Here is a 13107-nt window from a genome sequence, read left to right on the forward strand (position 1 = left end):
ATTGTTAGTCATGTTGTGGGTACACCTCTTCCCCCTTTGTGCCCTCCCCCCACCCCCCCTTTTCCCTGGTAACCACCGATCAGATCTCCTTGTCAATATATTAACTTCCACCTATGAGTGGAGTCATATAGAGTTCGTCTTTCTCTGACTGGCTTATTTCGCTTAACATAATACCCTTGAGGTCCACCCATGTTGCTGCGAATGGGCCAATTTTGTCTTTTTTATGGCTGAGTAGTATTCCATTGTGTATATATACCATATCTTCTTTATCCAATCATCAGTTTCTGGACATGTAGGTTGGTTCCACGTCTTGGCTATTGTAAATAATGCTGCGATGAACATAGGGGTGCAAGGGACTCTTGGGATTTCTGATTTTAGGTTCTTAGGATAGATACCCAGTAATGGGATGGCTGGGTCATAGGGTATTTCTATTTTTAACTTTTTGAGAAATCTCCATACCGTTTTTCATAGTGGCTGTACCAGTTTGCATTCCCACCAACAGTGTATGAGGGTTCCTTTTTCTCCACAACCTCTCCAACATTTGTCGCTCTTGGTTTTGGATGTTTTTGCTAATCTAACGGGTGTAAGGTGATATCTTAGTGTAGTTTTGATTTGCATTTCCCTGATGCCTAATCACACTTTTTGTCCTCCCCTCCCTTCCCCTGTCATAACCACCAATCCAATCTCCATTACTATGTGTTTGTTTGTTGTTGTTTTTATCTTCTACTTATGAGTGAGATCATACAGTATTTGACTCTCTCTCTGACTAATTTCACTCTGCATAATACCCTCAAGGACCATCCATATTGTCTCAAATGGCTGGATTTCATCATTTTTTATGGCTGAGTAGTACTCCATTGTGTATATATACCACATCTTGCATGAGTCTCTTTTAATTGCTGATTTCAGGTTCTTTGGATAGATACCCAGTAGTGGGATGGCTGGGTCATATGGTAGTTCTATTTTTAACTTTTTGAGAAATCTCCATACTAATCTTTGTTTTAAGTGAATACTTGTCTGACTTGAGGCTTCTTATAGCCCATTTCAGTCTAGAATTCTAAAAATGATTTTAAATATATACATTTTGTTAATTGTGTTCACTATATTGCATATTGAGTTTTTCCATGATATATTACTCCACACCTTATTTATTTTCTGCTGGATTCTGGAGGTGCAAAGATGAGTAGGATGTGGAAATTATATCCTGTAATAAACTGCTATCTTGTTATATGGTATTGGGTTTAAGCCCCAGCTCAATGACTGGGTTTATACAGGGTGATTTAATATTCTTCTAGGGTTTAACCTTGTAATTTGTTATATCCTTTTCATCAAAAGAATGTTCTGACATTCACATCAAGTATGTTTATAACATTTTCCTGAAAGCCTATTCTTTTCTAATGGCATTTTCCCCCTAGTATCGTTGTCATTGACCTCTTCACGATGAATATAATTCTTTGGGTGGAAGGATCATCGGCCGCCATCTCATTTGGTACTCTGATAAGTATCCTTGCAGTGTGGTTTGGAATTTCAGTACCACTAACATTTTTTGGTGCATACTTCGGAAGCAAGAAAAAGGTAAACTTTTAAAATACTGCTTTTGACCGTTGAGTGATGTCTGAAATAATACCTCAATGTGTATATACTATACGTGGAATGCAAAATGTACCACTGGAGAAAACTACAGAGAAAAATCATTTTGGAATAAAATATTAAAAAAAATTTTTAATGAAAGTAACACTTTAAATGATATTATTTAATGTATTTCCCACTTTTTATGTTGTTTATATTTCTCTCTATTGCTGATGGACAAAACTAAAGGGACATATTGTAGGAAGGTTAACTTTAACAAAGTCAGAAAAGTAATAGGATTATACAGTGGGGGAAGAAAGCCAAGATATAGTCCAAGAAATGGGGCTGTTCAGTTTACAGATTTGAAATTAGCCCATTCCATGTATAAGGAAGAGGAGCAGGATACCAAAAAGACTAAATGCGACCACCTTGCAGAAGTATTGTTTAAACATAGCGTGAGTTTGCAGGGAGAAATTAGACAAGGCAAAACAGGAGGTGGAGTTCCAGAGAGAGCAGAAAACAGAAAAATCTATGTAAACTACTGACAAATTTTAAGAGAGAAATTCTTAGATAAATTCTAAGAGAACTTTTTGACATCATATATTATTTCATATTGGAATAGTTACCAGTAAATCTTGTCCAATCTCGCCCTTGAAATTTATGAGGAAGGATAAACATCCTTATTGTCTCGCTGTGCGCTGTCTAGTATGGTGGCCACTGGCCTCCTGTGGCTTTTGAGTGCTTGAAATGTGGCTAGTTCGAATTGAGATTTGTTGTAAGTGTAAAATATACACTGGATTTCAAACAATCAGAACAACAAAACTGAAAAGAATATGAACTATCTGATTAATACCTTTTATATTGATCACATTTAAATGATAATATTTGGGTATGTTAGATCAAATAAAATATATTAATAAATTAATTTCACCTCTTTCTCTTCTTTAAATGCAGCTTCTAAAATATGTAAAACTGCCTCTGTGGCTTGCGTTCTATTTCTAGTGCACAGCATGGGTCCAGCCTCTGCCCACATGACTGCTCTGGGAAATGTTGCTTGTCCTGTTCAGATTCAAGACTCTGTATTGTGATTATATCTGTATCCATTTACTTACATATCATGTCATTCTGATTTTCACTTGGTTTATTTTCAAGCAGTTTGGGAGTCCAGTTCACATAAACCAGATACCCCGTCACGTTCCACTACAGACTTTCTCTACCAAAGCACTTTTTGGCATCATACTCGGTGGCATTTTACCTTTTGGCTGTATTTTTATTCAACTCTTTTTCATTCTAAACAGTATTTGGTGAGTATTGTATCTTCATAATCTCAAAAATCTTAATTGTTAATAAATTAATTTGCCTATATTTCAAGGAAGTTAAATTCTGTTATGGTAAAACTTCATTTGACCCTGCTTTGTCCAGGAAATAGCTATCTGACCCAGGGGTAATTTGCTGGGGGAACTAAGACTTAATTCACTATTATTTATTTATTGATTTATTTATTTATTTTTTGCTGAGGAAGATTTGCCCTGAGCTAACATCTATTGCCAATCTTCCTCTTTTATTACTTGAGGAAGATTGTCCCGAGCTAACATCTGTGCCAGTCTTCCTCTATTTTGTATGTGGGTTGCCGCCGCAGCATGGCTTGATGAGTTGTGTAGGTCCGTGCCCAGTATCCAAACCTGCGAACCCGGGCTGCTGAAGTGGAACATGCTGGACTTAACCACTATGCCATGGGGCTGGCCCCAATTCACAAAATTTTAAAGCCTCTTTTTGATGGAAATTTCTATACAAGTTTCCTTTTTTAAAATTAATAACCACTTTTTAAGCCTTTCCAGCTGACTCAGCAAAGTTGCTCTCAAATTTTATTTCTCTGAGCCCTTGCAGGGTTGGGGGTGGGAGTGTCCCTTGGAGGGAGATGCCTAAAGATGGCAAGGGGCAGCTCTGATTTGTATCTGTTTTCCATATTGGCCTTCCATGCAAGATTTCAGTTAGAGTTCTTCTGCTAAAAATAAGTGGAAGACCACTGACTTTGGGTCTTCTTCTATATTGAGCTGTAAGTAATAGTTTTCTGTCGTCCTGTCAACTGTTAAGTTCTGGTGTCAGACTGCCAGCTCCTTGTAGCTTTCCTCTTTTTATTTGCTGCTTTTAATCTGTTGTGGTTTAAGAATTCTAATAACCAAGGTAGTTAGAAATGCATGTAAAGTAAGAACCAGTGCTCTCTGATTAAAGTGCAACAGCTTTAGTGCCCTAGCTTTCTGACAGCTATTTCATTTGCTCCGCATCCCTTTCTTCTTACTTCTTGATTTTTGATTGCATTCTGGTTTCAGGAGCTGACCAAGCGTGCTGTTACTGTGGAGGGATTTTTGGAGATGGGGCAAAGTCATCATAAAATAAAATGCAAAAGCCAACTATGTGTGTTTATAACAACTTTTGTCCCAAAGGAATCTTTCAGACAAAACTTTTAAGTCTTCAGAAGTTAGGCTTAATGATCTTATAAATTGCTCACTTTTCATTTTTTTAGTTTATTTTTTAATTTAATTTTTATTGAGTTAATGATAGGTTACAATCTTGTGAAATTTCAGTTGTACATTATTGTTTGTTAGTTGTGTTGTAAGTGCACCCTTTCACCCTTTGTACCCACCCCCCAGCCCACCTTTCCCCCAGTAGCCACTAATCTGTTCTCTTTGTCTGCATTTTTAAATTCCTCATATGAGTGGAGTCATACAGAGATTGTCCTTCTCTGTCTGGCTTATTTCACTTAACATAATTCCCTCAAGGTCCATCCATGTTGTTGCAAATGGGACGATTTTGTTCTTCTTTATGGCTAAGTAGTATTCCGTTGTATATATGTACCACGTCTTCTTTATCCATTCATCGGTTGATGGACACTTAGGTTGCTTCCATGTCTTGGCTATTGTAAATAATGCTGCAATGAACATTGGGGTGCATGGGACTTTTGGAATTGCTGACTTCAAGCTCTTTGGATAGATACCCAATAGTGGAATAGCTGGATCGTATGGTAGTTCTATGTTTAATTTTTTGAGGAATCCCCATACTGTTTTCTGTAGTGTCTGCACCAGTTTGCATTCCCACCAGCAGCGTATGAGGGTTCCTTTTTCTCCACAACCTTTCCAGCGTTCGTTACTATTTGTTTTAGTTATTTTTGTCATTTAATGGGTATAAGGTGATATCTTAGTGTAGTTTTGATTTGCATTTCCCTGATGATCAGCAATGATGAAGATCTTTTCATGTGCCTATTGGCCATCTGTATATCTTCTTTGGAGAAATGTTTGTTCATGTCTCCTGCCCATTTTTTGATCAGGTTGTTTGATTTTTTGTTGTTGAGTTGTGTGAGTTCTTTATATATTATGGAGATTAAGTCTTTGTCAGATATATGACTTGCGAATATTTTTTCCCAGTTAGTGGGTTGTTTTTTTGTTTCAATCCTGTTTTCCTTTGCCTTGAAGAAGCTCTTTAGTCTGATGAAGTCCCATTTGTTTATTCTTTCTATTGTTTCCCTTGTCTGAGAAGACATGGTGTCTGAAAAGATCCTTTTAATACTGATGTCAAAGAGTGTACTGCCTACATTTTCTTCCAGAAGCCTTATGGTTTCAGGTCTCACCTTTAGGTCTTTGATCCATTTTGAGTTTATTTTGGTGAATGGTGAAAAAGAATGGTCAATTTTCATTCTTTTACATGTGGCTTTCCAGTTTTCCCAGCACCATTTGTTGAAAAGACTGACTTTTCTCCATTGTAGGCCCTCAGCTCCTTTGTCAAAGATGAGCTGTCCATAGATGTGTGGTTTTATTTCTGGGCTTTCAATTCTGTTCCATTGATCTGTGCACCTGTTTTTGTACCAGTACCATGCTGTTTTGATTACTGTAGCTTTGTAGTATGTTTTGAAGTCAGGGATTGTGATGCCTCTCGTTTTGTTCTTTTTTCTCAGGATTGCTTTAGCAATTCGGGGTCTTTTGTTGCCCCATATGAATTTTAGGATTCTTTGTTCTATATCTGTCAAGAATGTCATTGGGATTCTGATTGGGGTGGTGTTGAATCTGTAGATTGCTTTAGGTAGAATGGACATTTTAACTATGTTTATTCTTCCAATCCATGTGCATGGAATGTCTTTCCATCTCTTTATGTCGTCATCCATTTCTTTCAGAAAAGCATTGTAATTTTCATTGTATAGGTCTTTCACTTCCTTAGTTAAATGTACCCCAAGGTATTTTATTCTTTTTGTTGCGATTGTGAATGGTATTGTGTTCTTGAGTTCTTTTTCTGTTAGTTCATTATTAGAGTATAGAAATGCTACTGATTTATGTAAATTGATTTTATACCCTGTAACTTTGCTGTAGTTGTTGATTACTTCTAAAAGTTTTCCAATGGATTCTTTGGGGTTTTCTATATATAAGATAATGTTGTCTACAAACAGCGAGAGTTTCACTTCTTCCCTCCCTATTTGGATTCCTTTTATTCCTTTTTCTTGCCTGACTGCTCTGGCCAGGACCTCGAGTACTATGTTAAATAAGAGTGGTGATAGAGGGCATCCTTGTCTCGTTCCTGTCTTCAGGGGGATGGCACTCAGTTTTTGCCCATTGGGTATGGTGTTGGCTGTGGGTTTGTCATATATGGCCTTTATTATGTTGAGGTAGTTTCTTTCTATGCCCATTTTGTTCAGAGTTTTTATCATAAATGGCTGTTGGATCTTGTCAAATGCCTTCTCTGTATCTATTGAGATGATCATGTGGTTTTTATTCCTCAGTTTGTTGATGTGGTGGATCATGTTGATTGATTTGCGGATGTTGAACGATTGCTCACTTTTTAAATAGCATTGTGCCAAATTTGTTTGAAAGATAAGCAGTAAAATGTGTTACCTTGTCAGCAACTAAATATTTAACATGCTGCAAAATAGATTATAGTAACCATACTTTCCAGATGTTTTTGGTGGAAAAGTAATTTTAAACTGAAAACTAAAAGATTCTTTAGATGAATTAATTTTTGTTTCAATGAGAAACAGTGTATTTGTTGTGTACAACTTTTTATATATTATCTATAAAGGGGACTCTCTCCAACCTCCATCCTTCATCCTCACACCCAGGTATATATTTTACATGAGATTTTAAAGTGGGGTATTGATCAGTTCATCAGTTTCTTCTTATTTTCAGAAGGCGTTTAAAAATGTATATTGCTCATTCCACTTTGGTCACCTCAGCTCTGTAATAATGAAAGAAGTTACTTCATTCCTGAAGTTTGACCTAAATGTAATCTATACGGATTTTTTTAAAAAAATGCATGTTTGAAAGTATACTTGATAGAATTATGTGTACTGTGCTGTAAAGACCTATTTGGGGAGGCTGCATGTCCATAGACCTTCAAAGCAAAGTGGTGTCTGACTCTGTGGTTTTCTGTTGTATAATATAGTCGCTGGTATTTATGGCATTTACAATCTTCCATTTCTAAAGAGAAAGCATGTTTTTAAATATGTATAGAGAAAATTATAGAGATATTGATGGGTCTCAAGTGAAAACTAAATTATACGAGCAGAGAAACATAGGTAAGTAGCAACACTGATTCTGCCTGAAGAAGATGTGGCCAAACTCTGAAGCTGCATAGGGAAGGGAAGTTGTTTTTTTTTCCGATACTAGATGGATAGGGGAAGGTTTGGAATGAAGAATTAAAGGTTAGAGAAGTGTGTGACAGCCTTTTGTATAGATTTGGACTGATCTTTCTGTGTGTGTTGTTAAGTTAAAGCTTATGTTAAAGCTGTCATTTTTATTTTCAGGTCTCATCAGATATACTTCATGTTTGGCTTCCTTTTCTTAGTCTTTATAATTCTCCTGATTACCTGTTCAGAAGCTACGGTTTTGCTGTGTTATTTTCATTTATGTGCTGAGGTAATGACATAAGAGATTAATGCTCCTTAAGCTTTCTCCACTTGCATTGCTGGAATTAGAAGTCTTTGTTGAGAAAGGAATTAAGATAAATGTTAGTGGCATGTTTTCTACAACTTGGGATCAGTTTTATATTGTCTTTTCCTAATGACGTTTTTTTTCCCGAGGAAGATTACCCCTGAGCTAACATCTGCCAATCCTCCTCTTTTTCTGAGGAAGACTGGCCCTGAGCTAACATCCGTACCCATCTTCCTCTACTTTATACGTGGGATGCCTACCACAGCATGGCGTACCAAGCGGTGCCATGTCCGCACCCGGGATCCGAACTGATGAACCCCGGCCGCTGAAGCGGAACGTGCGCACTTAACCACTGAGCCACCAGGCTGGCCCCCATAATGACATTTTTTGATTTTGATGCAGCCATCATGTTAATACTACTTTGATGGAAAACTTAAACAGAAAGCAATTTGTCTCTGGCTAGTTACTATAGTTGCTGCATAATATTCAGCTAACATAGAAAAATATAGGGAACTGATTTGATATTTAGACATATAAAAGGTCTGGCTCAATGGTGTTTTCTTTTTAACAATTAAAGTTTTCTTGCAGCTTAGGTCAGGATTGTATGTTATGGGTTTGAGATTGTTGCTAAAGGCCCTTTTTCTTACTTTCATTTCATTGCCTTTTGATTACCATGGACATAAATGGTTCCTTTACCCCACTCCACCCCCATTTTTTTCCTGACATCATTCTGGGAAACTAAGGCTGTAATGAACATTGTTTTCTTAAATTCCCTAAATCCCTCTTATTTTGGTAGTTAAATGTCACTCTAAAGGTGACAATAGGGAGTTTAGGGAATGACTATTATATACATGATGTCTTAGAGCATTTTCTTCTTGAGCTATAGGTATAAAGGTAAAAACAATTATGTATACAGTCACGCCTCGCTTAACAACGGGGATATGTTCTAAGAAATGTGATGGTAGGTGATTTTGTCACTGTGTGAACATCGTTGAATGTACTTACACACACCTAGGTAGTATAGCCTACTACACACCTAGGCTATATGGTACTCATCTTGTGGGATTACCATCCTACATGCAGTCCATTGTTGACCAAAATGTCATTATGTGGTAGGTGACTGTATATTTTACTTATCTACTCAATAATTCTAAGGTACATTTTGTCATAGAAAATCTGCAACAATCGTTAGTGAAATATAGGGTAATAGGCATATAATGTGTATATTTTTATCTCTTAGAAAATGTTTTGGGGCTCTCCAAGACCACTCACATTTTGGGTGATTCACTGGAAGGACTTATGGGACTCAGCATATAGATGTATTTATGGCTAGGGTTTATTACAGCAAAAGCATGCACAACAGGATCAGCAAGCAAAAAAGACACAGGTGGAGACTGGAGAAATCCATACAGTCCTCCTATGCTTTCTCTCTCCCATGAGGGGGTACACTGAGTGTGCTCCTTTCTCCAGCAGTAAAAAATGCAGTAATATATGTGCAATGTTTTTGCCCAGGGAAGCCCTTTAGAAACTCAGCATCCAAAGTTTTTATTGGGAGCTAGTCACATAAGTACCCTCTGCCTAGCAACTACAAAAATTCCAGACTTCCAAAAGGTAAGCAAGTGTTCACCATAAATCACATTGTTTGTGCAGTCTAGGTATAGCAAACCAGTTTGATCAGTCAGCGAATGATTACATGCCAGATTCCCAGATGTAAGCCAAGGGCCAACCTTGCAAGCAGGCCTTTCTAAAGATAGCAACCTCAGGCCTGCTTATGGTAACTGTTTTCTGCACTATCTCCTTGGCCCTTGACACAGTGCCTTTACAGTAAAATTATTATCAATAGGAGCTCATGGGGCAGGGTGAGACTAACCTGATTATTGATCTCGTCATGCCTCCATGGGTCCTGAATTTAGCCGGTTAAAACAAATCCCATTAACCATAAAGGTCTAGCTCAAGTTTCTATACTAACCTTTTTTACCTGGCCTGGGACATCAATTCAGGCCCAGCACAACTCCAGCCAGTAGACTGAAGCTGACCAGAAAACCTTCCAGAGCTGAGGCAGTGTCATGATAGAAAGGATGCACACATTAGAAGTACAATCCTCAAGGGCACTGTGGTCCCCCTGGAAACCAAGAGTTTATAAGGGTTAGGGTACCCCAAGCAGAACATGCATTAGTCAGACAGTATATATTATATTAAATTTCTTATAGAATTTCCCCTTTTGTTTCTTTTAATCCATAATCTTAGAGAGCCTATTTTATGTTGTTTGTAATTACAATAATTGCTAACCTATTTATAATTAAAATTTCATCTAAAATGTTGTTTTGTCTATTTCTTTTTGCAGGATTATCATTGGTGGTGGAGAGCCTTTTTTACAAGCAGTTTTACAGCTGTCTATTTTTTTATGTATGCCATTTATTACTTCTTTACCAAACTTCAAATCACGGGCATGGCAAGCACCGTTTTGTACTTTGGGTACACGATGATCATGGTGTTGATTTTCTTTCTCTTCACAGGTAACCACAGAATTATTTCGTGTATTTCAGACTCTCTAAGGAGATTAGGAGATAGGCAGAATGTAATAAGTATCAATTAACAATTAATGGGAGGGATAGGGAACAAAGTCATCGTGTTCATTTTTCTCCTTTGGGGATAGAAGATTGCAAAGCCTGGGGAGCTGGAGGGACCTTGTGTACTTTGCTCCAAGAGTGTCGCTTGTGAATGTTTTTCAACAGTAGGGATATGTTCCAAAGCACAGAAAGGGTTATGTGTAATCACCTTTGAATAGTCCCCAAGCATAGAAATTAACTGACTTGAATAACTTTGAAATTAGTCAAATTAGATTAAGTAAATGTGTGGTCATATAAGCAATTAGATGTGAGGGACAAGATGTGTACTTCTCAAGATGATTCATTTAGGGTTGCTAAATGAGTTTGGATGTGATGGAAACTTTATTTAGATTAATGCTTGAAGCGGGTTGAAAAAGTGGAGAGGTTTCTAAAATGATCCAATTGCAGAAATAATGAATTTGGAGAGCTTTAGCCCTTTTCAACACAAATGAGGCAGCATTCCATCTCTACCTGCCTCATTTTAAGTTCTGGTTTTAGCTCAAGTCGTAGCACTTATGTAGGTCAATCTGGAAAATTTCTAGTGTTTTCTCTCTTTTTAACTCTCGGGTTCAACAAATATGTAAAAATGAACAATGGAAATTTGTCACAAATCAAAGCCTTAAAACAAATGTAAACAGCTCAGAACCCGGGCATCTTGGTGGTGGCTCCTTTCTGATAGAGTATTGCCTGTGTACTGCTGGTCTCAACTCCTCAGTAAAGAGAAGACCATGCAGGCCTGCTCTTACCACTCAGCCACCGGAAGTTCTGTTTAAAACTGAAGACCCGAGAACATCTCATCATTCTAGTCTAAACAGGCTCCTCATATTTGTTTTTTAGATTTTTTAACTTTTTATTAAAATATGCATACAGAAAAGTACACACATCATAAGTGTACAGCTCGATGAGTTGTCACAAGGTGAACACACTTTTGTAACTAGCACCCATGTCAATAAACAGTACATGATCAACACCCCTGAAGCCACAGTTCGGCCTCTCTCCACTCACCCTCCCCAAAGGCAACTGCTATCCTGACTTTTCACAGCATAGATTAATTTGGCCTGTTTTTCAATTGTATGTAAATGGAATCATCCAGAATGTACTCTTTCATGTCTGGTTTCTTTTGTGGCTGGTTTCCTTCCTTCGATATTGTTTGTAAGATTTATCCCTGTTACTATGTGTCGATGTGGTCTGTGCCCCTCATCTCTTTTGTTTTGGATTTCTCCCTCAGTGAGGCATTTATATTTGTGTAATGTGCAGTTGGATGTACTGAGCACAGTGATTTCAGGCTTATGTTTTTCTTCATTATGTAACACTTTGACTCAGGTTGCCTTTGTCTGGGAGTCTTATATTACGACAGCTTCTTTCAAAGGTTAAATGTAATCTTGAATGGTCACGTTGCTGACAAAAATCTTTCCCCCTTGGTTGGCTCCACCACTTGCATTCTAGTTTCTGTCACTACACTCTACTGAATGCTGACTCTCAGAGGTTGACAGTGATCTCTTGCCAAATCTAATGGCCTTTCCCAAGTCTTCACCCTTCTTGGTTTCTTTACTTAATACTACTCAATACCTATTCTGTGAAATTCTCTCAACATGATTTGCGTTACCCTCCTGTGCCACTCTGTGCCTGCTTTTGTGTTCCTTCTTCCTGTCACCCAACTTTAGCCTTTATCCAAGCTTCAGTCTTCAGCATTTCAGTCCTCATTTCTGTACTCTCCCTTTTAGAGCTCCTTTAGTCCCATGGCTTCACTTAGCTCCTCAATTCTGACAGCTCCCAAATGTGTATCTCTAGCCGTAACCTCTACCCAGTTACATTCTCAACATTTGCATCTCCTATTGGTACTGCCAACTCAACATGCATCAAACAGCAAATTTAGCACTTCCTTTCCCCTAAACTGACTTACCTTAATTTCTTTCTTTCTTTGACCATCATCTCTAATCTCTAATCTTCTTGCCTTATTTTGCAGGAATTCTTAATATAGCCTTTCCGTGCTTTATAGCTAGTTAATTATAACTTCCCAATTGGTCTTTCTTTGGAAGCTTCTTATTTCTGTCCATATCTTTCTTTCAATCTTAGCGAAAGCCTTTATTCTCTAATGCCTGGATTTCACCAACTGCCTCCTATTTGGTTTGCTGAACTCTAGTCTCTCCTTTTCTAACCTACTCTGTACACTATCTGCTGCCAGGAGAACTTCTTTCATTTTTCTTCCATTATAATAATGCATTTCAGTCCAAGATTAATTTTAATACATCAGCACATTTTTATAGAAAGCTTGCACTGGGCCAGACACTATACTAGGTTCTTGGGACACAGTGGTGAAGAAGACAGATAAGATCCTCTGTTTTGGGGGACCTTCTATTCTAATGGAAGGGAGACAAAGAAGACATTATGGGTTTGATGAGCTTTGCAAAAGAAATGATATTGAAGAAGAGGTGGGTGGTTGAGTGTTCCAAGCAGAGGTGACAGTGTGTTCAGAAGCCCTGAAGGGGGAAAGAGTGTGACATTTTCCAAAAAGACAGAGAAATCCAGAATGGCAAGAGAGGGAGGGTGGCACTAGGTGGCAATGATATTAGAGAGGTAAGGAACGGTCAGATCTTACAAGGGTCTAATAAACTATATTAAAGAATTTAGATTTTATTGTAGGAGTGATGGGAAGTTGAGAGAGTTTAAACAGGGGACTAATGTGATAATACTATTCTTCTTATTAGAAAACTTTAATAGTGTCATGCTTCCTTCTCTGTCAAGGTCTAAACTTAACGTGGTGTTTAGGCTCCTGTCCTCCCTACTCAATGTATTTTCTAAGCCTCTCAAAGCTGAACCACTCACTAAGTCCAGGTGTGTCTCCTTCTGACTTTTTGAGCATGTTTCCCCAACTAGATTGGAGTCTCCTTGACAACAGGGGCTCTATCTTATGCCTATTTTGTATCCTTCGTGGTGCTAAGCACATGGTTCTTCCTTAATTGCACAGAGTATGAAAGAGAGGACATCCCATTATGGCATAATGATTCCATATCTAT

The 13107-nt window shown here is 37.8% G+C and overlaps 1 protein-coding gene across 2 annotated transcripts in view; it reads left to right on the plus strand.

Annotated features, from left to right (window-relative positions):
- Positions 1 to 13107, plus strand: part of LOC103543080 (transmembrane 9 superfamily member 2-like) — an 89199-nt gene that overhangs the window by 66629 nt on the left and 9463 nt on the right. Inside the window, exons 13-16 of one of the 2 annotated variants that reach the window (XM_070604954.1) lie at positions 1416 to 1575; positions 2725 to 2873; positions 7355 to 7466; positions 9826 to 9997. In XM_070604954.1, the coding sequence (XP_070461055.1) occupies positions 1416 to 1575; positions 2725 to 2873; positions 7355 to 7466; positions 9826 to 9997 (593 nt within the window). Of the gene's footprint in view, positions 1 to 1415; positions 1576 to 2721; positions 2874 to 7354; positions 7467 to 9825; positions 9998 to 13107 lie in introns of both variants that reach the window. The other variant, XM_070604953.1, reaches the window with a different exon arrangement.

This window comes from Equus przewalskii, chromosome X (genome assembly GCF_037783145.1).
Source record: "Equus przewalskii isolate Varuska chromosome X, EquPr2, whole genome shotgun sequence".
NCBI lineage: Eukaryota > Metazoa > Chordata > Mammalia > Perissodactyla > Equidae > Equus > Equus przewalskii.